General features: G+C 40.4%; 1 protein-coding gene across 11 annotated transcripts in view; it reads right to left on the reverse strand.

The window, feature by feature from the left end:
• Window positions 1–27300, reverse strand: part of WDFY3 (WD repeat and FYVE domain containing 3) — a 156537-nt gene that overhangs the window by 97439 nt on the left and 31798 nt on the right. For 9 of the 11 annotated variants that reach the window (XM_041715971.2, XM_041715969.2, XM_041715973.2 and 6 more), the window contains exons 2-3: window positions 24686–24780; window positions 4092–4302 (exon numbers count right to left, since the gene is read on the reverse strand). In XM_041715971.2, coding sequence (XP_041571905.2) covers window positions 4092–4271 — 180 coding nt within the window. In that variant the 5' untranslated portion in view covers window positions 4272–4302; window positions 24686–24780. The remainder of the gene's footprint in view (window positions 1–4091; window positions 4303–24685; window positions 24781–27300) is intronic. The other 2 variants (XM_030270343.4, XM_041715972.2) reach the window with 1 other exon arrangement.

Consider the following 27300-nt stretch of genomic DNA (forward strand, 5'->3'; position numbering starts at 1 on the left):
ACTGATTAATAATCCTCAAAATAAAAAAAAAAATAAAAAGGAAATGAAGATGCCTTTCCCACAAAACTTGAGATACCTCTGATGAAAGGAAAAAACTCAACCCCATGGCTAAGCAAGAAAGCTTCAAGAGCTCCCGGATACTCTAGTTATTTAACTGACTGCTGGCTACTTGGATGCCTCTGGGAAGCAGAGTTACCTTCTTCACTCTAGATCTCTGCACTCAGCAAAAACAGTGCTTCTCCCAGGACTCCCTACTGCATTTTGTGCACACACACGCACATAGATTCCAGCCAAACACATGCAGCTCCCACTTCCAACAGCTCAGCACTCTGGTGTAAGAGACATTCTAGACTACACATAAAGGGACAGCACAGAACATTTGATCTGAGCTTCACAATTTGTTTGAGTTTCTTCTCTAACACAAACATCCTAATCTTATAACAGAAAATGCTTTTATAATACACCATCATAAATCTTTGCTTAAGCAGTAACAGAAAAAGTACTCTATCACACTTCAAAATCTTTGACAGAATAAAGATAACCATGAAAAGTAACTGATGGATGGATTCAAGAGTCTGAATTTGAACAAAGTTATTAACTGATCATTTAAAACTCTGCAGCTAAGGATTATGTTTGAGAAACAAGAAAAATTTTAGAAAGGAACTTCTAATAATGTTTTCCTTTTTCCTGACAGCAAAAGTGTCCCTTCTCAGAGAAAAGCTGTGTCAGAATTTTAGAGTGAACCAAGATTTACCAGATCTGCCACTGAAAATCTCTTCCAAGACTCTTTAGAAAATGAGATTGTTTTTTCTTGTACTATTTTTTATTCCAATCAGAGTTCGTCTTGCTGTGACCTGCAGGATTCCTAAGCTAGTAGGATTGTTCCAAAACAAGCTGCACCATTAAGAGTTGGCACTCCAGAAGACTGAGAAAGCCACTGAGGAAGCCACAGCAGGCTCTGTATATGAACATCAAAAGAAGAAGGCAGCACTGACCAGGAATCTGAAGAGGTAAACAGTGGAAGTAGAAATAGATGGCATCACAACTGCTTAGCCTCTTGAATACAGGAAAACAAGAATGCCTTTATATGAAATGCAAGGAAAAAATCCCCCTATAACAGAGACAGGATGAGATCCGACTAATCAGGAAAAATCAGTTTAGTTTGGGTTACACTATGTCAGTTCATCAATGACTGATAATAGTTATCGAGGTCTGCAAGAAAGGAAGTGAAAGAGCAGAAACAATACCTGCTTTCCTCAATATGTCAAGCTATGATCCAGATTTTCAAGACTGAAAACTGAAGTGACAACATCTGGCAAGAGCCTGTATTTGTGGCACAAAGGACAGCTCCAAGAACCTCACAAGCTCAAAGCAGGTAGAGTTTGAGGACAGTGATGGTAAAACTAAACAAGGAAACTGATGGGGGAAAAATGAGGAAAGAGGAATAAAATAGCCAGATGTAGGACTGAAAAACAAAACATCTGCCAAACACGTAAGAATGTGCCTTCAGCACCAAGTTCACTTCAGTAAGGAAGGGTACAAAAGAGTCTCTAGGATTCAGAGAAAAGAGCCCATAGACAAAACTAGATGGATTCTGCAAAGAATAGAAAAGAGACATGGGAAACCTGGGGAAGGAAAAGGTACTACAAAAAAGGGGAAAACTGAGGAAAAGAGTAGCTAAGATGCATTCATACAAATAGAAATCACAGAAACCATCAATCTGGTCAAGAATATAAATGGTACCTGAGATTACTTATACAAGAGCTGATTTTCACAAAGTAAAAACAAAACTTGGGGCTACTGATTAGGTTTTCAGAATGCTTTAGCACATGAGCTGAATGAAGGACAGTTAGAACAAGTGGTGCAAAGACATGAAGTAACTTCAACTGGGCTTCAGCAGAGTGCAGAGGAGGAGCTGAGAATTAGGACAAAGCCAGTGGTATAAAGGGTGGGGGGGGTGTGTATTAAGAAACAAAAACAAAAAAGAAAAAATGCAGAAACAATGGAGAAATTAAAACTTAGCTGTTTTTTTTCACCTCAGAAATCTAATCAAAGTCTTTCCTTAGACTGCTATACATGCATTGCTACACTACTTTTACTTAAAACCAATAGTATCACCAGTGCAATTTCAATAGATATAATGCTTCTGCCAGTTGTTACCACAAAGGCTAAGAAAAAATTCTTCTCCACCTGCACATCAGAGTTAAGTGCTGAAGAAGCTCAAGGGGGGGCATTCTATTTTCCAGAAGCATCAGCATCATGTAACAACCAGAGAGAGATTTCTAAGCATAACTGCAACAAAATAATCTTGCCTTGAGCCCGGGAAGGTTAAGATTCTACTGTGCTAATTTGTAAAAACAAATCAAGAAACTCCGTAACTAAAAGGCATATAATCTAAGAAGATAAATTAAAGAGAAGGCATAGGAACTGAACTTCCTTCTCCCAAACTCACACAACAGGTTACCAGCAAAAATAAGACCTATGGCAACAGAATGGCATTCAAGTGATCCATCCACTAAAGCACACTACCTAGTAGACTGAAAATCCTAGTAATACTATGTCTTGACTAGGATTAATTTTTCTACACAGCATTGTTGTAGTTTAACCTCTGCTGGAAGCCAAGGACACACCAGCTCATTGCTTTCAGGTAGAACAGGGCAGAGAAACAGCAAGTTGAAAGGTAGAAAACTCATGAGTTGAGATAAAGACAGTTTCATAGGGAAAGCAAAAGCCATGCAAGCAAGCAAAGCAAAACAAGGAATTCATTCACTGCTTTCCACATGCAAGTGTGCCCAGCCTTCTCCAAGACAGCAGGGCACCATCACGGGTAACACTGACTTGGGAAGACAAATCACTTTGAACATCCCCTCCACTTCCCTCTCCTTCTTGCCCGTTTTATATGCTGAGCCTGACATCGTATGTGGGGGATATCCACTGGGTCAGCTGGGGTCTCCTCCCAGTTACATTTGCACTCCCAGCCTCTTCACTGGTAGAGTGTGGTGAGGAGCAGAAAGGCCTTGCCTCTGAGTAAGCACTGCTCAGCAATAACTGAAACATCCCCATATTGCTAGCATTATTTCCAGCATAAATCCAAAACACAGCCCACACTAGCTACTATAAAGAAAATTAACTCTATCCCAGCAAAACCAGCACAAGCATGCAAGCAGCTCAGTGTCTAACACCTTCACAAGCCATACTTTCAACAAAACATCTTTTTAGTTTTTGGATTATTCCAATTCTGTGAGGTAGCATATACAAGCACAAATCAATCACCCAAGAAGTAAAGAGTAAGAGCACACAGTGGGGAAAAAAACAGAAAGCTAGTTGTGTACCTACTGGTCTTTCACAACCCTAAAACTACCATCAAAATTATTATTCACAATAACCTGGTGGGGTAACTGACTGACATAAGACATCAGGAGGATTTAGTTCCTATTAATTCCAGCAACAGTTGCCATAGTTCTGCCTCAAAACAAAATCTCTGCCTAAGTACAAGGGAGTAGTGAAATATGAATGCTACAGTAAAAGTGGCTATTATACATTCCCTACAGATTGCTTGCTCAAAATCTCCCCTGTCCATGAAGGGAGATTCAGGCTCAATACCTATAAAAAGGCCTATTAGAATATATCACATGAGAAATTAAAATTGTTCAGCTCATGTAGCCTAGAAAAACCAAGTTGACAGGACATATTATGATTGATATCTCTAAATATGCATCAGTACAATAAATGCAAAGAAGAGAGAAGAGCTATTTAGACTCAAGGAGAGTACTGTCACACAAAAAAGTGGGTATAAACTTGCTCACAAAGTTTAGGTTGGAAATTAGATTACTGTAATAGCACAGTGAACTGCACAAAAGCTGTCAGTCTACATGCATCTGTGGATTGCTCCTGAGAAAAAGTGATAAGAAAAGGAAATCTCCAAAGGTAAGTTTATCCCCTAACACAAAACTGTGTGAGGAGAACGGGAAAATTGAAAGGATGCCAATGGGAGAAAACCTGTTATGCTAGAACCAAAAGGTCTTGTGAATACAAAATATGAGCAAACAGTTCAAATAAAGAAAACAGTTCTTGCAAATTGCCCGGCTTACCCTGTTGAACACAGGTAACATCATGTAAAGCTTTTCTTCCTGCTCTTTCTGGGTCATGTGCCGTGGAGGATGACAAAGCTCTGTGAAGAGGCGCCGCAGATGCATCAGGCCCAGCGCGTTGTCCTGGGGGCTGCAGTCTTCCTGCCGGGGCCGGCCCATGATCCTCTTCACCATATTCATCTTGGCTGACTTTTGGAAGCTCCCTTGTATCCTGTTCAGAAAGCAAAAGGAACATGCTGAGTACAAGAAACTGAGGCATTACTCCACCAAAGCCCTCAAATACATAGCACCCTCTCTCACAATAAGTACCACACTGGAGTTAAGAGCATTAGCTAATTTTACATGCCAGGCATTGATTAGGAGAATTTAAAGCCAACAACTTGAAAGAGCAAGCATCTGATCTTCTCCAGCAGAAAGCATGGCTGACCAGGCTTTGAACATTGCAAAATGCTTTGGTACTTTTTATCGGATGAGTTTTACGATCCTTTGGCGCACATCCCACAGCATTTACAACAGTGTTACCTACATAATGCAAAATATTCTCAAATTAATTCTAGAATAAAAACAGTACTTTAAAATCTAATCACACAAGACATTCCAACTCTCTCAGACATCAGTTTTATCATACAGAGACAAGCATAGATTTTTTTCCTGACTTTCCTGTGGGAAAGAGACAAAGCTATCCACTGGAGCTATTGTTCATCTCACCCCTCACCTACTGGCTCTGCAGAATAACACCTCAGTCTTCAAAACATGGACCAAGTCTTCCAGCTGTGCAACTGAAGTCTATCATGCAGGACCTTGCATGAGAGGTGCAAGGGTCAGAACAGACAAATCCCTAAACAGATGTAACCAATCAGACACTGCAGCAAAACGGACTAATCTCACAACCATGTTCACATTAGGGAAGGAGTAAAGGGAATACATGGAAAACAGATTCCGCGCCATATATAAAGTAAGGACCACCAAAAATGGGGGTTCACTCCATACTCCACAGAATTGCATTGCCTACATCTCACTGCTTAAATGCAGCTGAAAATCCAAAGGTCAGTAACAGCTGTAAAAATTATTCAAGAGTAGAAAATGCCTTGCAGCAAGAAACTTAAAGAACTTATTACTTAAATTATCAAAAAGAGAGGTTACCACAAAGGGTCAATTAATAATAAGAAAAGTGATGATTCCAAAGGTGCTATAATTAGAGTAACGAAAGGAAAGTAGACATTACTGAAGAACTCCAACCCAAAGATTAAGTTGTGATGAAAGACTGTAGCTGGATGCTAAAGCCAGGAAAATACCATCAATAACAAACTGGAGCTATGATTGTAAAAGTGAAGGCAATTAACTACCAATAAGAAGCATTAATAAAAGAAAAATATTCTCTCTCTAACCCAATAAAGAGATACCTTTCTGGAACATGTTCATAAAACGTTTTCATAAAGTATTTTACTAACGCATAGTAAAACATTAGGAACTAAAGCTAATGAACATTTTAGTACCATGTAAAAATAATTCATGAAATGAGAAGTCATCAAAAAAGATAAGCTAAGTTACAAGCCAGCAACTCTAAGTCTATGCTGGAAATGTGCACTGGCTTTTCACAATCGAGGAAAAATTAGATAGAACTGAGTGTTGTATTTTAGTATATCATTCGTAAGAAATAACATAGGTAAGACTTTGAATCAGCATTAATCACGCAGCTAAAAATAAAACTGTTTCCTCCAGAAACCCATACCTTTTCCAAAACTCTTCAGTTTAAAGATGCTTCTCTTGCTGTAGCAGGTAGACTAATAGAATACCACATCTGAGCTCAAAGACCCAAACCTTCATTGCTGAAGCAGCAGGAAAAAAGTCTGCATCTTCTTTCCAACAAAATCTTTTAAAGACAATATTTTAAATTTCTTTTATGAGTCACAAAAGGCTGAGAACTTATATACCCACCCAAAATTCATATTGTCAGCAAATCCAGGACTGCTGTGGACTTCTGCTTGTGTGGCCAATTTTTCTTTTAAATTCTATTGCTTTATTCAACCTAAGCACACACCTAATACAGAAATTTAGACTGGTTCAACTACACACTTCTAATTATAGATCAGATAAGTTTTGTATAGTCAGAGAAGTCTAAAATAAATGTTACACACTATTTTCCTAGTGTAAAGGAGCCTACTGGAATGGTGTTTCGCAGCTTTGATCTATTTACCTCCACCAGGGGAGTTAGCCCCAAGGGATGACAAATGCCGAGAACAATTACAATAGTCCTCACTTCCTCAACACAGTCATGGTCCCTCCTGTCTATTCCCCACTACAAGCAGGTATTCATCTTCAACATAAATGAGGGGAGGGCAGGAGAGGATGTAATACCAATTAACTACTTTTTTTTTTTCCTCCCCAGAAGTAACCAAATTCCAAAGTAGATACTAGTTCCAGAATGTCCTAGTTTAGGGCAAATTTGGGGAAAACCCTCTGGAAGGAGCCCCCAAAAAACAAACCCCCACGGCCCCTCCCCACCCACCTGGTTCGGGAAAAAATTTTCTCTGAGAGAAGTGGAAAAGAACCTGTTTATTCAACGAACAAAGCACCCCACCAAAAAGAAAATTAACAACACCAGATGACAACAAAACTCTTTCACCACTCTGAAGAGATGAACAAATCCAGAAAGTCTTTCCTGGGAGTGTCGCCCAGGTCTGGTCACTGGGGATTGCTCTGGGCACTGGGGATGGCTGCTGCAGATCACAAAATGCAGGATCTCGGTGCTCCTCGGTGTTTCCCAGGTCCCAGTCCAGAACAGGTTGGATGGTATTCAGGAAGAGGAAAGGAAAAGAAACAGTCCAGGGAAAGAACTGGACTGCTTAGCTAAACTAACTAGGAAGCAAAGGCAAAAGCAGAAGCAAGCAAAGCAAGCAAGCAAGCAAAAGCCAGCCAGCACTAGCCTTTTCTAGACAGCAGACCATGGGGGGAGGTGAACTGGCTGATAACAAGGCAAAACAAACCTTCACTTTCAGAGTCAGTTCTGAAAGCACAGAACATAATATCAAACGTAAACGGAACACACAATTGGAGATACAAACACCATAACATCACCCTGGGACACAGAATTATTCCAGAATTGCCTCCTACTGTGTTTCTCTCTTATTAGAAAAAATGCTAGCATGGGCTCCAGGCAATGTCATCTGAAATATATTGTACATAAAAGCTGAAAGAATTTCTGTGATTTATTTTTGCCTGCCCAAATCCCATTATATTTTCTCTGATTATCACAGCATAGATTATCTACAGCAAGAGAGCTGTTGGCTCTGGGACCTCCAGCATTAGGATCAAATCTTAGATACGTGAAAGTGAACAATGAAAGAACAGTGTTATGTTGCTACTTTGTCTTGTACAAATATTTTGACTGATCTTTTCCTTGTTTAGAATTAGGCCTGCAGAAGAGAAAGCAGTACACCTAAACCTTTCACTATAAACAAAAAGTATCTAGAAAAAAGGGTGTTCCTATTCTAAATGAAAGCATCTGAATAATCCTCAGTCAGTTGCAACCATCACATGTGACCTGAATTCCCCAGCATTAAGACCTGGCAGACCCTTAATGTCAAAAATTAAAAGATTCCAGTATTTTCAGTAACAGCCACTTCACCTGCTCACAACTGCTTGTTTACAGCATGTGACAATCAAGCACCCTGCACAGTAATTAAGACAAGCAAACTCAAAAGTTAGGGAATGCTTATCTTGTAAATGATGGTAGAGCTTGAATTTGGCCTGGCTCTGCACATGCAGTAGTCTTAAATTGCATACTCACTTCCTATCGTCCCCAAACAGCCTCCTGCCTCTCTCAGCAGATGCTTCATGAGCAGCTGGTTGGTATTTTGTTACTTCGCCCCTCTGAGTATGCTGCTACACCTTGGTTCCTACAACCTGGACTGAAAGGCTGCTCTGCACACCTGGCAGTGCATTTCCTCAGGGATCAGAATGCATCACAACTAATAAACCAATTTCCTTTCACAGATATGCCCCACAGCACAGGCACTGCAACAGCCTCAATTCCCAGACAATGAACACACATCCTCCCTTATGCTAAAATTGATGTTTAGTAATATGGTATCTATTTGAACATGCTTTGGTGAGCAGCTAATCCTTCAATCTTGCACTCTTGACTCTTTCTGCTTTCTTGCGCTGTGTCCCTTAGAGACCAGCTGATGTCCTTCTCCTCTCAGCTTGTGATCTCAGAGCTAAACACCCAGTACACCCAGATGCAATTAGAGGGCAGCTCCAAAAAACTCAGGAAGAGTTTTGTGGAAGTGGCAAGGACAGAAACCTGTTCTCAGCACAGGAGTCTCTTCCCTGCCTCGCACTCCCTCTTCTGCCACACACATCCCACAGCTGCCCCACATTTACTACACAGCCCTGATGAGTTTCTCCCACCAGCAGGTCCGAGCAGGCACACTCTTCATAGGGAACCTGTGAGTTGGATATTCCAGCTTTTTAAACTGAGAAAGAAGTTACAAGTTATTCCGAAAGAGCAAACTAAGCAAGAGGAAGTTCTATGACGCAGCCCCACTGCGACAGGCAACATAGTTTATCAGGAGGGTTGAAGCATTTCAGCCTATTGCACCCAACTTCTGCTATTAGAGCTAAAAATATGGGTTAATGGCAGTTGCAGAGCATCATGTTCTGTATGGACCAAGACTAAAATAAGACACTTGATGAGTAGATTACAAACATGCACAATAAAACCACTGCTCTTATAATAAACATTACAGTTTTCTCTTACTGGTAGAAGCAGAAGAATCTCCATGTGAGGAGAAATGAAGCAAGCAGTGAAAGCACAGCAAAAGCATCCTCAGTTTAAAAACTGCCCTTTGTTTTTTTCCAAAGGCTGTCATATGTCTGCATATTTCCCCATGAGCATAAGCAAGGCTGACTCATTTGAACAGCTCTGATATAAAGCCATTCATCAAGGTCCTTCACTTTCTGTTAAATTTACGTGGGAATCCCACAAGATGAACCCATGAGATTCTCCAGAAGTTTCACACTAGTTAGTGTAAGAGCTAATTTCTACCCTTCAAAATATTTTAAAGTGTTTTCTACTGTTAGCGGAAGCTGTTGTTAAAATGATCATAAATTATGTTACAGAAAATACCAACAACTTACAAAGCTCAAACACAGACACTACAAGAAAAACACAACACACACACACACACATTATCATTAACATGAGTTAGGGTATGATAATCTATGGGTAATACTACTACAGCTATCAAAATATTTGTGAAGAAAAAAAAGTAGACAGACAGAAGCTGCATGAGACACACTCATTTTCACAACAGCTATTGTAAGAACTAGCTCTGGATCTAGTTCCAAAAGGATGTTATTTAAATAAGCAGCTAGGTAATTAACTGCTTAGTAATTAGCCACAGGTGCCTGTTTCTCCAGGCACTACATTGTTATTACATTAGCAGCTTAGCAGTGAAACAGGAATCAGCTTCTTTCTTTGCAGATTATAATGGGACACTAGTATACACCTCCACCCCAACTATCTCAGGAAAGTGAAATTGAAGTCTTCTTGCTATACTCAATCACAGAAGTCCATCAGGATCAGTAAATTCCACACCTGCTGGGTCCCTCCCCACTAGGTCTGTTACTTCTTTCCTGAATTTCAGGTTCCCTACCCATGTAGTGGGTACTAACATTCTGAAGATGATCATCAATATGCACTATTCAAAAGGTCATTGTCTGCCCTTCAAAGGAAACAATAAAGAGCTGTTACTGGCTAGATACGCATCCATTTTGCTTAGAACTGAGCAGGAATTAAAAATTCTCTTTGCAGACAAAAACATCAGTAGGGGGGGAAGTGAGGAATGCAACTACTTCCTCCCAGTCCCTTTCCCTTCACCAGTCCTGCCACCAAACACAAAGCAACTACTCACGCACAAATAAAATCATGCACAAGCAAGCTGTGTTGCTGAAAAGGATGCCATGAGCTCTCCCGGACAGACTAAACTGGCACACGTGCATTTGGGGAATGTTGCCTGGTAAGAGAGAGCCTGAAGTAAATCTCATATTCTGCCCCAGTAATAAAAGTGCCTATTCCCATGCTATGATTTCCTCTTGTTAAACATCCACTCATCTGGCTAAAACAGAACTATTTCATTAAGAAATCTTCCCAGCACGAAAACACCACCAACTCCCACTCCACCTTTTAAGTATTGCTAAGTATCATTAAGGAATTTAAGGAAGGTGCACAGGCAAGGATATGCAAGGTCACACTATTATTTCAAAGTCATAACATTTGTGTGTATGATTTGGCTTTTTTCCTCCTTTGCACTGAAAAAATTCAAAATTTATCTTGAGCAGCCTTATGTTACCACCTGAAAATAATCCAGACATTTTGAGATGAACAGAAGAGCTTATACTGGTCTGTTTCTATAGGCTGAAGAACTGCTTACAGAGGTGTCTCAGTCCACGGGGTAGTATCCAAACCTGAGAATTCAATGCAGCTATTTTTTGCTTTAACATCATGCCGTGGTTTGACACGGAAAAAGAATTCTTCTCAGAAGGAAGAGGTCAATTTGGATATTGACCAATTGAAGGTGGACACGCCTCTGAGAACACAGAGGGGTTAAAAGCAGAATTCCCAGGAGAACTCGCTCTCTTTGGTTCCAGTCAGCGGTCAGTGCAGGACTCTCCCCTGCCCGGCGATGAGCTGGGTGGGGGACGGGAAAAGCCATGTGGCCTTCGGAGGTAGGCCCAAGGGTGGAGGGGCTGGAACTGGGCTGGACCCCTGCAGGCTGTTCACCACGGGAAGGAGAAGAGCGGGGGGGGCCGCAAGGTGCCCAGCCAGGCTGTGGGAGCTGGAGCCTGGGCAGTGAGCCATCCTTGGGAGTCGGGACTTTTAACCCTTCCTTGAGAAATGAAAGCTTTGTGAAATTTTTCTCCTCCTCAGTTTGAAAGAGAGGAAGAGAGACAGCTTGGACCCTGGGATGTTAGAAGGAGAAATTCTAGGTGGGAGGAGATGATGGAGTGGCTTTTGGCTGGACTTTTTCTTGATAGCCACAGACTGAACTGATCTTCTCCTCCAAGAGAGACTGTATTTTAGGAGGATGCCGGTGAGCCAAAGAGACCTGCTTCAGCTGGGAAAAGACAGAAGTGGAGCGAACAGAGAAAAGTTTGGGAGGTTTGTGGTGGTGCCCCCTGTCTTCAGAGAAGAAGAAGAGAAGAAGATCTCTGTTCTTGGACCCTTGGCCCCAGGGGAAAATGGGGGGGACTGTGGTCCCAAAAATGAAAAACTGAACTGTTGTTTTTTCCCCTCTTGGCAGGGCATCCTTGAAAGGAAAAATCCTAAAAGCAGTCTGTCCATCCATGCATTGGTGGTGAGAGCACTGTGCATGGAAAGGAGAGGGTCACCATTGGCAAACTTTTTTCTCCGGGCGGTGCCATGTGTGACATGGAAGCACAGGGTGTGGCAGCTGTGTTTCTTGGGGGGCCTGTGGCACAGGAGGGGCTTCTCTCTCCCTCGATGGACTGAGAATCAATTGTCTGGAGGGTGGAAACCTGATTGGGGTCCAGATTGTGTCTCACTGTGGTTTATTGGGTGGTGGGAGGAGGAATGCTTTGGAAGGTTTTCATTTTGATTTTTGTGTGTGGTTTTTTCCTTTCTTTTTCCTTTTATAGTAGTATAGTAGTAGTAGCTTAATAAAGTTTTTTCTTGTTCTTAAGCTTGGGCCTGCTTTGCTCTGTTCTCAATTGCATTTCACAGCATTCAATGGAGAGATTGCATTTTCATGGGGGCACTGGCATTGTGCCAGTGTCAAACCACGACACACCTCTAAGAAACAAACAAACAAACAAGCCTTGCTATCCTTACTCAGGACATGTTTTTCTCTGAACTCCAGTCAGATGACAGCTAAAGATAAAATTTCTCTGTTATTTGCAATATTGGAAATGCTATTCTTATGCTCAATCTGACCTTAATGCCTTGAAATCTCTGCAAAAACAAAAATTCCTAGTACTTCAACAAATATGAAGAACTTTAGTAACTGTTTATTCAGAAAGATAAACACGGACTATCAGTCTTCTTCAGATTCCCACAAATTATTCATGATAATGACACATAATAGCAAGTGCTGATAGAGTAGATTTCCTGTGGTTTGTACCCTCCTGAAGGTTAATCTTTTATATTCAGTGTAAAAGGACAACTATTAAAGAAGAGTGATACTTTTGACCTATGCTGCAGAGATGAACGAGAGCTGTCTGGCTGAAGACTAATAACGCACGTATTCTTACTTAGTACAACTTAAATGAAAATTACCTTTAGTTATATCAACTTTTTACACTTAATTTTGTTCAAATAAGAAAATAAAGTACTGCTTTTGACTTCTTTAAATAGCCTACTTTTTTCAACATACCATGTAAAGCTTTTATCTAGAAGATAACTCTGTCACTGCCTTTTCTAGTGCTTTAATAACCACATTTCCCAAAATTACTTGCACTACTATAACAAAATATTTCCAGGCTACAAACACTTCTTCTGCCATCTCCAAAAAATAAAGCCTGTAAACCAAAGTATTAAATCCTACCCCAGCTGAAAATAGTGTGTAGTACTTCACCAAACTGCAGCAGAAGTTATATAACTTTTCTTTGTTGCTATCTCTGTGCAAGAAAAGCACAGACAACTTCGATATCTCAAGTGCAGTCTCACAATCCAGACTGCCCTTGGGACCAAAGAGCCTGCTTCAACACCATTGCTCAGAGCAATAGCACAGAACAAGAGTGACCTGGCATGAAGGACTACCCATTCACATGTGGAGGCAAAGGATGTGATTGAAATCATTGCCCACAGACATCTGGGGGTGGTATACAAAACTCACACCTTGATGAAGCAGAAGGGAACTACAAGTTACTTTTACAGAGAGTAAAGATGAGACAGTGCATAAGGAAGCAAATGTGTGACACCTTTTCCTACGAGGAACAAATCTGTCCACACTGCATCTAGAATGCGATTTTTGGCTGGATGATGATAATTCCCCTTCCTACGTCTTTATTTAGCACTCATTATGATCTGTCATCACTGTTGCTGTGCGAGACCGGCTCCAGGTGGGTGCCTGCGGGAGCATGGCGGGAGGAGGGGAGAGGCGGTGGTCCCTTTCCCCCTTCGGCTCTGCGAGGCTCAGTTCTAGCGTGGGAACAGATGAAATAGCAACACGGGGCTTGGGTGCAAAACATGTGTTTATTGTAGAAGCATGTTCCCAAGACGACCGGGGCACTGACCAGGGGTCAGTTATACCCCGTGCTGAGGGCGGGGGGGAACATTAGCCACAGCCAATAGGACGGGAGGCAGGGGACAAGGGCAAGGAAACCCTGGAGACCCTGGGGAGGCAGGAGCGGCAAGGGGAGAGACGGGGGGGAGGGGGGGAGGCAGGGACAGACCACGTGGTGAGAGGAAAGGCGGGCGGGGGGCAGAGACCGGACCGCATGGCGAGCTGGAGTGATAAGAGAAAAAAGGATCGGGACAAAGGACCACAGGGGGAGGTGGAGTGATAAGGGAACACAGGGTTGGGGGGAGGGGGAATGCAGGGGGGAAGAAGAGAAAATTACAAATCCCGCACATCACCATGAACCCAATTCTCAGTACTGTTTTTCTTTAAGGAAGCCTTTAACAAGACTTAAGGACTTCCATTTTCTCAGCTCAGTAATAAACTGATAACCAAGTTAAAGAATTGAAAATGCTGAAAAAGCAAACTGCCAGAAAGCTCAAATACAGGCTATTTACACTGGAGACACGTTGATTTAAGGTGTCTGCCTTTCCACACTTTACATCTTTTTCAACTAAACTGAAAAATGAATTCTTATTTTGTCTTGAACAATCACACACAATCCTGAAAACCAAAAGGTAAATCTACTCTTGTAAACATTTGAATAGCTAAATCCACCACTTGTTTAAATGCAGCTTTTGAAAAACATCAAGGGAACTGAATGAGTAGTTTTCATTTTTCAGAAGCCAAATGGAACGTAATTAATATTGTATCCAGCTAGGAGAAGCAGAAAACCTCATCTTTGAGGTATCTGTAACAGATGGTCCTTCATCTCTTCACAAGACCAAGAAATACCATCCAACCAACCCTAAGGCTACCTGAAATACCATATCTGACTACTGAGTTCTACAGACCTTCATCTCTGATTTCAATGCAAAGTCTTAAACCACCTCATCTGCATATAAACACAGATCTGATCTCTAAAAAACCAGTTTAGGTTTGATAGCCATCAAAGAAGGTGGAAAACTCCATACCTCAAACTTGCTCCATGGTATCTGCTTAGGCTGCAAAAAACTCCCAGTATTTACATCAGAAAAAGGTTTTCAATAATTCATGCAAGGCAGAAATATATTGCCATTGCAGGATTAAGGATCTAATAACTCTTTATGTGTAAAACAAACCTTTCTGCTTTATGAGATGAGGAATGGTCATTCCAGAAAATAAATCAATCTTGCCATGTTTCAGTACCCCTAATCATCAGTTACAGTGAAGACTGAAGTACAGGGCTCTATGCAGGTATTATGTTAGAAAGGAGACACCTGCATTAGCACCTTCAGGTGGTTCATTCATAGACATCCAGGCTCCAAGAAACCATTTGCCCCTGCTTGTGCAATCATACCATTGAGACATTTTTTCCACTCCTCTTGACCTGCTCCAGTGTGGTCTCAAAGCCGGCAATCCAGTTCTGAGTGCCACAAAGTCTGAACTGGCTCTGGATATACAACTCCTCCTCTACTCAAGGAATGCAAAGGACATTTTTTAACATAAAAATATGCTAACCAAGGAGATAAAAATATGTGTAACACAAAAATCCTGACAGGCAGAAGCAAAGTCCAACTTGGCTGGAGCAGATAAAAAACATGACAAAAATAGAGACATTGCTCACCAACATGTATTTTTGAAACACTTATTTTTATAAAAATGATGCCTAGTAACTTTACAGGCTTTGGACTGAGGGAATAGAAATTCTGTTCTTCAGGGTAACCAGTATTACTACATTATAAACCCAGCAGATTTCTTTTGGAACCTATAATTCGTCAGATTAATGTTAATCTGGAACTTTGTAACTGGACATTTGAGGTGGGAATGACCCCCATTAATGCCTGCTGGTTGACAAGACAGTAGATAAGCAAACTCATATTATTCTGGAAACGTCAATACTGCTATAAACACCTGGAGCCGAAAAACATATCGAGGAAAAGTAAATACTGAAACATCATTGTCGTTTTGAACATATACTGGCAGAGTGGAAACATGTCAGAAACATTTGCACCTCAGCAAAATTATCTGAAATGGAGGAATCAATCGGAACATTTTATCAGAAGCTTATGAACTAACTAACCTATGCAGCACCAGAAAAAATATGCAGAATACCACGAAGATACATAACAACTGGTTAAAAAACTCTAAAACAGAACACACTATTTGCTTCCTCAGTATCTTGGAGAGCAACTCCTAATTGAATTATTTACATTTTCCATGGTAAAATATCTTGAGCATCTTTGAATATTGGTTTTCTTGTTTTGTTTTTATTTTGTTTTCAGAAGGCCTAAATAAACTGATTCACATTAATTGGCCAAACAAGATACTAGTTAGAGCCTATTGGGAATACAGCAGAAGTGAAATTTTAGCTTGGAGTCCTGAACTGCATGACAGTGACTAAACCATACAATTCAGGAGAGAAAATTCTGCTAAGAAGCCCCTAGAAAACAAAAAGGGGTTAAGAGGATGAGGGGAGGGGACACACACAGAAAAACAAACAAAAATGCAAAATAATCTGGGATCTGAGGAGACAAGCCACACGCTTGTTGGAATGAAGACATCAACAAATGCATAGGAATAATAACACTGCTCTGGGGAGTGCTCTTGCATTCACAGTAAACAAGCAAAACAAAAAAAGCCTTCCTAGGAAATTTATTGCATTTGAACCAATAGTGAAACAATGAGCCACCATCAAGAATGGGGAAGAGCTCTTTGGTCTATTTAATTTTCCAAGTAATGGGGAGTGGGAGGGTGTGGTGGGGAAGATGGGGAAGGAAACCAGCAAAACTGCAACAGGAGAGAGCCCGTACATCCTCACAGTAAGGCCATGCAGGAAGCAAAGTAGCCCCAAACAGGACATGTTCAGTAATTACAATAGTGACCCTAAGTACAGTTCTCACATTTAGCTAAAAAAGCCACCGAATTTTTTTAACAGGAGCACGGCCCCCATTTATGATGCAGGTGGTAGTGGGTTTTCTTCTCAACAGCAATCCAAAGCAAAAACTTCCTGCAGCCATGTAAACCAGCCATTTATACACCAAAAAGAAAACATCTATTCTGACTTTAGGAAACTTGTATATGAAGGAGCAGTAAGTAGAAGCCCATTACCTGTAAAATTTGTCTCCATGGAGCCACCCTTGTTTCTAATAACACAGATAAGAAAAACAGCAAAATGATCCTACAAGCACATGTTTGCCTGATGTAATAAATTTCTTCTCTCTGCTACCATTGAGGCAGAAAGAATGTAACAAAAACAGCAGCATATCTGCATTTAAATCAGCATTAAAGACTGGGAACAAATGCTTGTTTATTTTTGAAACAATAGGAAGTAAATAAGGGTGAACAACCCCAATGCTTTAAGCTGCATGTTCATAGTATTTCTAAGTGCAAAACAAAATACAACAGCCCAAGACTTTATAATTAGCAATTCAGTCCAGAGATTAATAGAAAAGAAGCAGAAATATTTGCATACAGGTTATCTACTGCCTGAAATTAGGATAGTCCAAAGGCATCCACTGAGCTCCACTGGAATCAAGTTCTGCATACCATACAGTACAGAACTAAAAGACCACTTAGGCTGGAAAAGACCCTTAAGATCATCAAGTCCAACCTCTAACCCACCACTAAACCATGTTCTCGACTACCTCATCTGCACACCTTTTAAAAACCTCCAGGGATGATGACTGGAGCAGCCTCTTCTCTGGGCAGCTGCCTTCAGTGCTTGATAATTCCTTCTGTGAAGAACTTTTTCTTAATATCCAATCAAAGTCTTCCATGGCACAACTGGACATTTGATGGCTGGAGCAAATGGGATCCTGGGGTGGACCTGGCTGATTGGGGGACATGATCCTGACCCTCTACTCAGCCCTAGTGAGGCCACATCTGGAGTGCTGTGTTCAGTTCTGGGCTCTTTAGGACAAGAAAGACAAGGAGCTACTGGAGAGGGCGCAGAGGATCTGGATGATGAGGGATCTGGATTACCTCTCATGTGAGGAGGTTTTCATTAATACCCATAAATATCACAAATATGGGTGTCCAGAGAATGGTACCAGACTCCCTGGCAGTGCTCAGTGACAGGATGTGGAGTAGTGACCATAAACTAAAACACAGGAAGTTCCACCTCAACACGGAGGAAGAATTTCTTCATACTGAGGGTGGTAGAGCTTGGAACAGGTTGCCCACAGAGGTCGTGGAGTCTGTTTCTCTGATGACATTCCAAATCCACCTGGACATGCTCCTGTGTCACCTGCTCCATGTGACCCTGCCTTGGCATTGGGGCTGGACTGGGTGATCTCCAGAGGTCCTTTCCAACCCTAATGTTTCTGTGATTTCTTCTCATCCTGTTACTTGGGGCAGAAGACTGACATCCACCTCACCAACACTTCCTTTCATGTAGCTGCAGAGAGCAATAAGGTCCTCTTCAAGCCTCTTTTTCTCCAAGCTAAACAGTCCCACTTCTCTCAGCTGCTCCTCATAAGAGACACCACCAGTGGGAAAAAAAGTATAGATTCCTATGCTTTGTGTAACTAAGCAAGTATTGTAATAATGTGAGAAAAGTACTGTATTTTCTCCTCACCTTCCCTCTCTTCTCCTCCTCCTCCTTCCCCTGACCCCTCTCTGTTGGGTGGCAGAAGATCCTCTGGGGATGACAGTCACAAATTACAGATAAAAGCAATTCAATCCCTCTCAGTCTCATCTTCAGTCTTCAAACACCTGAGGATTGCAGGTAGAGCTAGATTACCTCCTGGGATCCCAGGGTGATTTTGGAACCAGCTCCACCAGACTGCACACAGAAACACTTCTCAGGAGCCTGACATGGAGTAAAGACAAAAGAGCTGATTGTGAACCTTTCCTTACAGAAATTAGCTCTAGCTCCTCAGTAACACAAGGACTGCTGCTCCCAGAACACTGGGACATATCCAAGGCAGGACTGAGTTGTTTGGCTTTAAAGTAGCCCATCAGAGCTACAAGGTTTCCATCCCCAGCAGTGAATGTGTCAGACAAAAGATTAAACAGGAAAAAATAAAAGAGGGGAAAGAAAAGCAAAACACCCCACTAAATAAACACTTAAGAAAAAACACAAACCTACAAAGCAGAATGAAACTGCAGACTTTAAAAGCAATATTAATTACTCAACTGAATAGATTCTTTCAGTTCTCCAGTGATTTTTTTTTCAATGGACACTTATTAAATTATCAAAGTGGGTGTAGATATTGTATATTAAAGCTGGCATCTCTCATAAAGGGAAAAAGCTGCAACCTTTTAGAATACCCATGCTTAATTTGCTCATTTTTGATTGCCAATAAAGAAGTTGGTATATTTACTATTTACCGTAACTACTTTCAAAACTATTTTTGTTTTCCTCTTCATTACTCATGTTCTAGCCCTGCTTGGCAAGAGTGCCTAAATAAAAACTGTATTTCATAGTGAATAAATTATTTCCCTACACCAGTTTGCAATGTATTACAAGATTAAATAGGACAGCTAGAAAACCCCCCAAAAGTGAGTTTCTCTTATTCAAAGGGAAAAAATGAAACCTATAGCACTCAAGACACAGGGAAAGGATTACCTAAATATTATTTTCTCCAACTTGTTAGATTTCTTAGAACATAACTCGATAACAAGCTTGCTTCACAGCACAACTACTGCACTCAAGGCTAGTATTAGCTGTATTTTGAAAACTACCCAAAACTACTAAAACTATTTTGTTTTAGCAACAAACTAAAATCATTATTTTCTTCCTTAGCTGGGATGATAAATGTCTACTACCTACTTTTAACTTATTTCTCTAGAGCAAACACAGAAAATTATGCACTGGTACATTACTCATTTTTTTCAAAAAAATCACTAGATTTTGACAAAATCTCTGATCAATCGCAGCTTTGGTTTAACTTCTCCTATAACAACAACTCTGACAAGAGGTACAACTGCACATATGCTAGTCATGGAATTAAATTTTAGTCTGTGGGGGGTAATATGCAAAGAAATAGGAGTAGATTAATTTAGGTCTCATCCTACCTTGAATTCTTGAAGTTCAGTGCCAGCATCTTAGTTTTCAAGTCATCCCCTTGTAAGACACTAGAGACAGGAGACAAACTCCCATGCCTCCAGGATGCTGCCAGCCCTTGGTCAGTAAACATCCCTGTGGCAGTCAGGCGGCTCTGCCGAGCTTTGTGCCACCAGCCCCCGCGCGGACTGTACCAGTGGCCAGGCGGGAGGGATAGTAAGCAAGGAGCAGCTGCTCCCTCCTGACAGGCTGGGACACCAAGGGAAGGGATCCCTCCTCCTTGCAATGCACAGGCCCCAGTCACCGATACAGCTGCTTTACAAAGAATAAATCCAACGCACAAAAGCACCGGACCAAGTGCGCAAGCGAATCAACATCTGGCCAGCAGTACAATCACTGCAAAGGAGAATGATGTATCATGGCTTACAAAGTAATTTGCAAGATGACATTTTCCTGCTTCTCTTATCACACAGGAAAGTAAATACATTTCAGTTTTGGTTACAACAGAACTAATTACTCTGAGACAAAAATAACCAAGGACATGAGACAATCCTTATTAGAATCTGGATCAGATGCAATGTGGATTTTACTTGACTAACTCTTCTGCTTTTCACAGCTTTCGTGGTTTGTTGTGGTTTTTTTAACACTGTTTAGTATTCTAGCTTGCAAAGCTACTTTCATGCACAGCACCACACAATCTGGAACTGCCAGGTGTTTTGTTTCAGTAACAAAAACTATTCAGAAGTGGTAGTATTTTCCAAGGAAATCCATTATGTTATCCAAACTCGTATATTATGTCTCACCACTACACTTGCCCCTTTCCCTAGTAATAACCAAGGGTACAGAAAACAAATTATGATTGAAGCTGCAGTTCTCTGAAAAGAATTCTCCCAGAATGATACTCAAATAACTACAGTGGATACTGCTTTCCAACTAAATTTATCTCAGAAGAGAGCTTGAGCATCCACTTAGTAAAAGCACAACTACTGACATGGAGTTTATTCACATTTTTCCCTTGGATTCACCTACGCATACAACACTAAGGAAACAGATTTCCTTGCTGAAGGAAAAAACATCAAGAAGAGAAAAAAAAAGACAGTAATTGTCTATCAAATGCACTGTAATGTCATTTACAGGTACAGAAATCACTGAGTAGTTATTTAATGCAAATCCTTTCTTCTGCAGTGCATCTGTGAAAGTGTTATCTCCTCACTTAGATGACCTGCACTGTGCTTGGCTGTTTCTGAATGCAAAGAACCTGGGAACAGAACTTGCTCCCAATAAGAGAGAAAACAAGACTTTTTCAGTTGCTACCCCTTTTCTCTGGTTTTGTGTTCCTTTTAAGCTTTGACAGTAGCAGTGTACAGAATGAGGATAGCTACTCTTTATTTTTTTTAATATTTTAAAGACAAACAGTGCAATAAACAGAGTGAAACCAAGCAATATGCTGGCAAAGGCACATGAAATAATTAGGTAAATAAATGCTCAATACTAAGATTTAATTGCAACAATAGTATCAAAGCAAAGGCTTCTCTTATACATCCATATATTCCTTCACAATTTTATCCTACCTTTCTTTCTTTAGTTTGATTTTACTTCTCTGTCTTCTCCTAAGGTGACCTTTTAGCAACAACAAAGAGTGAACAGTACTTCTAATATACTCTCACTGCAACATAGGCAGGTGGTAGCCCACTTCTGCACTTATTATTTCCTCACTTACAAAAATTGCTGCTCATCAGTTTCATCTCCCAGCACTTTTTATTAAAGCTAAACAGTTATTCTTGCATCTACAGAAACATGCCTCTGAGGTTTCTCCCAGGCAGCTTCTTGAAATTAAAATCAAACAAGGGAAAGCTCTAAAACTAGGCTTACCGTGCCTCCAGTTTGTTTCAATTTATGTGACTTAAAAGTCTTTCCAAGGGACTGCCTAAGGCTTGCCTTTAACACGCTATCACTTATCAGCAGTGGCTCTTCTAATATTCCCCCTCCCTTTGGGACAGAAGATGGGGCATGAAACTTTCACAGCATTCTTGTAATTCCAATTACACCACTGATGCACCACTCTCTGCTGCTAAGGTGTACCTTCTTAATTTGTAGTTTTGCTAGAACAACATTTGCTAGATATCAATGAAAAAGCCATACCCCAAGAAGTCAGGAAAACAGCAGCAGGGATCATAGAAATAGAGAACAGCATCCCCACAGAGATCACCTAAACAGAGGTTTTTTTGGGGTTTTTTTGCCTCACTATGCTTCCCATCCATAAGAAACTATGGCATCACAGATGGGAATATGTCAGACAAGGGAGTTTCAGGCATTAATCTATTGCTAACAAAAATTACTGACCCAGTGTGAAATATTAGTGTTTACCTCTAAGGGAGCCATGAAATGAATCGTTCATGATAACCTGACAACTACGAGAAGAGCATTGTGTATACAACAGCATGGCACACAAACACCCCTTTCTATCACAGGGAATTTAAAACAAAGCAGTATGACAGACTTCTCTGACACCATCCCAACACGACAATTATTTCCATATTTCCTATCTTATTCTACAAAAGCTCTTAAAAATATGGCCACTCCTCCCTACTCATACATTTTTCTCCCTGTGGCAGAATAAAGAAACTGCTACAAATAAACAAACACCTCCTTTCAAGTTCTAGGTTTCAGTGCTGCAGTTTTCTAATGGATAAAAAATTACCATAAGCTGTGCTGTGACTGCTGGAAGAGGCCATCCAATGCAGTAAACTCAGCATAATTGGGTTATACATTCTGTCTGAGTTCCTTTGGTATAACAAATATAACAACAGGGTGAGTTATGCCAAGCCAACATAAACACTTTGCTTACCCCAGTGACAAACAGCTTCATATCAACACTCTGGGCTGCCCATTCTGTCTACTCCCAAACTGACCTCACCTGCATAGCTCGTAAGTAAACTCTACTCCATGTACTAAAATCTAAATCTTGAGTGTCATTGACAAATCCAGCCATGACAAGCTAGTATAGTATTGAAGCCTACTTCAAATGCTTTTCTAAGTGATCTCGAATCCCTTTTAAGTGCTCCACAGAACCATTTTTAATAAATTTTGCTCCTGCAATATAGTAATTTAAGGAAGGTCCCATTAAAAAAAACCAAAACGCTGCACATATTACACTCAACAGAACATTCTTCAGAACCTTATGCACTTATATTTGTATCACTTCTATTCCTCACCTCCCTTATGCACTAATCTAATTCATCTGTCAAGGAAGCAAACTAAACAGTTTGACACAATTTTCTCCCTAGCAATATTTATGTTGTTTAGCTGTCTTCCCTTAACTCATTATCTCCTAGGTGCTCATAAACTGCATCACAATTTTTACTATTATCCATGTAGCTGCAGGTAAATCATTCTACAGGTGAAGAGAAACTCAATGTGGCCCCATGGAGAGCTCAACCTAATCAAATATAGCAGGCTTGGGTCTGAAAGAACATAACCACAACCCTAAAACCAAGTTAAGTTCTGCCAGTTCTTGCATGTCCTCAGAACTGGAAGAACAGGATGCATGAAGCACCAAGGAAATATTTACTATGAAAGTATCTGAACAGCAGATCAGGATTCTAACAAGACAGTCTACACAGAGTCACAAAATAGTCTGCATTCAACAGGTCGCTTGAAATCAATGCTTTTACTAAGTCACGAGGGAGACTGCCACGAGAGGAGATAAATCTTTTATCTTCTTTTATTCTCCATAAAGTGGTATATATGTCTCAAAAAAATCTAAACACAATAGGTTGAAGGGAGCTAGGTATTTCCTATTAAAGTAAAAAAAAAAGGCGTATTTCTGTCAGACACCCTTGTTGACAGGTTTGTGGTTTTTGTTAATGAATGAAACATTGAAAAGAAAGCAGCAGCACAGAGCTAGAATGAAAGCATTGATGCTGAAGTGCAGGATTGCACATGGAAGGACGTGCTTTGGGGTTTCTGTCTTTTTGTATGCTTTTGTTGAATTAGAAATGATACCTCACCCTTGGACAATTTACAACACTCAGTTTTATATGAAACAAGATAAAAATGGCGAGAATACATCAATGACTAGAGCTCTTGGTAAGAAGTGGCAGCACTTGCAGTTGTTAAGCTCTTCATGCCTCAAAGAGGGATGCCACAGAGAAAGACAAGTAACATTTCCTTGTCTTTCCCCACTGGGTCACCTCTTCACTTTCAGTATCTGTGACATGCTGCAGCCTTTTTGCCACTAGGTTGTTTTTCTTTTTGCTCCAAAAGGGTTTGTATGTCAAAGGGCATCCTAGCAAAGCTTGGACATTACTCTTCAGTAGTCACACCACACACACACACCCCTATCCTTGTAAAGTAAGCTAACAAAGATTAGAATCCTTTACAGTAAAGCAGACACATTTAATAGATTTTAACTCAACTGCTCCTACAGAAATTCAGCTCTTTGCTTCAGGAGTGCACTTCAAGCCTACCTCTTCCCTCTCCCCTTCCCACTACTCCATCTAATTTTACTTGCTACATTCATGGTTCATCAACAAAACCAAGCCTTACTGAATTTAACAGCTCCACAAGCTTTTTTTTACTTCACCAGTTAAAAAGTAATCCACTAGGTGATATATCTACTTAATTCTTGGCAACTTTCCAAAAAAAAAAACATGGAAGTAAACTAGACTGAAAGTTCTAGCTGCAAAAGGAAGCCTCTTGTAGGCTGTAATATTTGTAGCAGGATTAGAGCTCTGGGGAAAAACATTCACAGCAAGCAGTCTATACAGTTTGTACAAAACCAAGTACACTAGGATATTACACTGAAATACAAGTCACTTGAGGCAGAAGAAGAGATAACACTACCTCTGTGTGGATACAGAATGGACCCTTCCTAGCCTGTTAACTCTACTGAAGATCAGTAGTATTCTTCTCTCAAAGTAAAAATGAGAGACTTGAGAAATTCAAAGAAGAATCAGGCACTACACACTCAATGTATTATGATTGCTTTTACCATTTTTTTTTAACCTATTGATGAAAATCTCCAATTTTAATGCAGCTTGTCTCTGAGCATGCATCACACACACACAACTTTCTGTGACCACCCAGCAATGTATTTCCACAGCATTCCCACAAATAAACAGAATCCTAAATTTTGTTTGGGTAGAGCAATTTTAAGCTGACTGTATTCTGACAGTGCCTGAATTAACTCCCCTTCTGTGACAGGCAAATGAACTGCTTCACACAGAATCTATTGAACAGTGTGTCAATTACAAATCAAAAGGCAATTTCCATAAAAGCTCTTCAACATTCACATCACTAACCTCTACAGCATTCCTGGGATCAGGGCAAACAGCTTCAAGAGAACAGGGCCCATTCCTTTCAGAGGTTTCATTTCAACACCAAAGCTGCTCTCTCACTAGGTAAAAGAGAAAAAGGTTAGAATATAAATGTGACAATGAAGTCACAGAGATCTGCTCTTCTGAAATGAAAGAGGAGTCATTCCTATGACAACTGGACTTTCACAAACTACGGAATCTTTTAAATAGCTCTGGAAAAAGGAACAGTAGCAAACTAGAAACTGACAACACAGCAGTATTTCTCTGATTAAATGACACTCACTGAGAGCACATGAAGTGCTAAAAGAGTTAATACAAAGCGCAAGCCCAGTAATTAATGCACTGACAGCCAGTGATCACCAAGAGCATCCCTCTGAGGAACCAAGTGACTTCTCATCATTACAGCAGGGGAATAAGAACTAAGCTACATTGATACTAACCCAGCTGAGCAACTCTGAAGCTACTGAACACACAGTTTTCCCTGGCCTCTCCCCTAGTTTGTCTGCCTCTTATTTTCACAGTTACAAAATATTCATCTTAGAACTTGCAAGCAGACACACACAAGCCAACAAGGGGCACCAAGTCTGAGCTCACTTCAGCACAAGGTTCTCTAGCTAACCCAGACAGATGGTAGAGGCAGTAAACCCAGGAGTGGCAACTGTAGGACCTGGCAAATAACTAGGTGAAATGCTGTACCTTGGTTATTGGCCACGAGTTGGCAAACCTCTGATTATTTTACCTCTGATTCCCAGTCAGTCCCATTTGGCACTATTAGTACAGTATTCCTACACTCTCGAGTGCTACACAATACAGGCATACCTAAAGCACCTGGAAAAACTTTATAATACAATTTATATAATTTATTGTTTAAATATTTTGTACATTAAAAGAGCAGATAATATTTTGTTGGGGGAAAATCAACTTGGGTTAAAAAAGCAGTATGGCATCAGGTACCTTTGAAAGGCTTTGTAAGAGAGATGGTACTAACATGAAAATCTTGCTCACAATGATGTTGCAGAGGCTTAAACAAGATAAAATTCTGTTACTATGTTGTTCTATGCTCTAAAATCTTAAGTAACTTGCTGGCTAGTTCAAGTGTTCAGCATTAAAAACTAAAGGAGAATTTCTCTCTTAACTCCATCGACCATGAAACCTTCTCCCTCCATCTACTAGTTCATCTACCCACGGGGAAAAGTAAGGAACTACCAGCCACAACCAAATACCACCTGTGTGCACAGCATATAAAACTGTAGAAATTGGACCATGAAACTCAGAAATACCAAAACTAAGGAGAGCACTTGGATTTTATCTCTGCAGAAGCAAGTAAATATGTAAACTAAGATGATAAACAAAATGTCCTTTTGTCACAGGAACAGTTACTGGACAAACCTTAAAACAAATAAGGAACTGCCATTTCAGCTATCTTCATTTCACCCTTTTAAGAACTTTATTGTATAACCAAATGCCTCTCAGGTTCAAAATTATAGACTTTTGTTTTTAAATACAGACAATGGAGGTTTCAGGCTCCAAATCAGATCAGACTGTGATTGCATTGAACTTAATTAACACTTACTATATCTGCAAAGCTCAAATGACCAATTACACTGTAAGTACACAAAACCCACAAGCTTCCTTGAGCAGAAATTAAAGGGCATCAGCATCTTTTCCAGCTAAAACTGTAAAAAAGGCCATGAGGAAGTACAACCCTTAAGACAGCTTGCAACCCTCTTTCATATGTGTTATTTACTTGGTTGTGAACCAAAAGTTTGTCTATGGTTTATGTATATTCCCACAGTACATTTGGAATGCCTTGTCTCTAAGTTCTGATTTCCTTACATTTATCCTACTTCCATATTTTGTCATGGTCACAATAGCTTGAGAAAGACTTTATCAAATGTATCTGCACAAAGTTAATTGTTTTGATTTGCAGTCTCAAAACCAATAAACACAGGGGAGCAGGAGGCCCTATTTAAACATAGTTAACAAGAACTAAATGCCTTCTGTGGTGCCAAAAAATAAAACACTCCTACTTTACTTCCATCAACCAATCTTCAGTACTGCCCAAGCTTTAATTCTCCCTGTGCTCATCAGTTAGCAAAAGTGACTGCAAGACCAATAACAAACACCATCTATGCTGCAGCAACAAGTAAAAGAAAGATGTTTTCAACCTTGAATATCCCAAAACACAAACATCCTCTGAAGAAATGCAACTAAACTAAGCAACAAAATAGGTTAGTTTTGAACCCACCAGTCACAAAGAGCAAAACTGTGGAAGCACCAAAGACAGTTCAAATGACTCCTCACACCCTCCAGCCTAGTGGAGGCACAGAAGCCTTCAAGAAGAAATAGTAGCTACTCTGAAAAAAAGTCTGCTGCAAGTTCTGAGAAAGGAAAACCAGTTCTGGTCAGCATTAAGAGAGTGGCATAGCTTAGTCACCTTCCTGCCTTATTGAGTCTCCAGTGTAAAGGAGAAGTATCTCTGGAAAGTATACTGACTGACAAGTTCAATAAAACCTTTCTTGGATGAAAGGATGATGTTTTTCAAACAAGATTCAGATTTAGCTTTCCTGGATGATCTTAGGGCATTCACCCTCTCTCCA

The sequence above is a fragment of the Taeniopygia guttata genome, chromosome 4, assembly GCF_048771995.1.
Source record: "Taeniopygia guttata chromosome 4, bTaeGut7.mat, whole genome shotgun sequence".
In the NCBI taxonomy this organism is placed as follows: Eukaryota; Metazoa; Chordata; class Aves; order Passeriformes; family Estrildidae; genus Taeniopygia; species Taeniopygia guttata.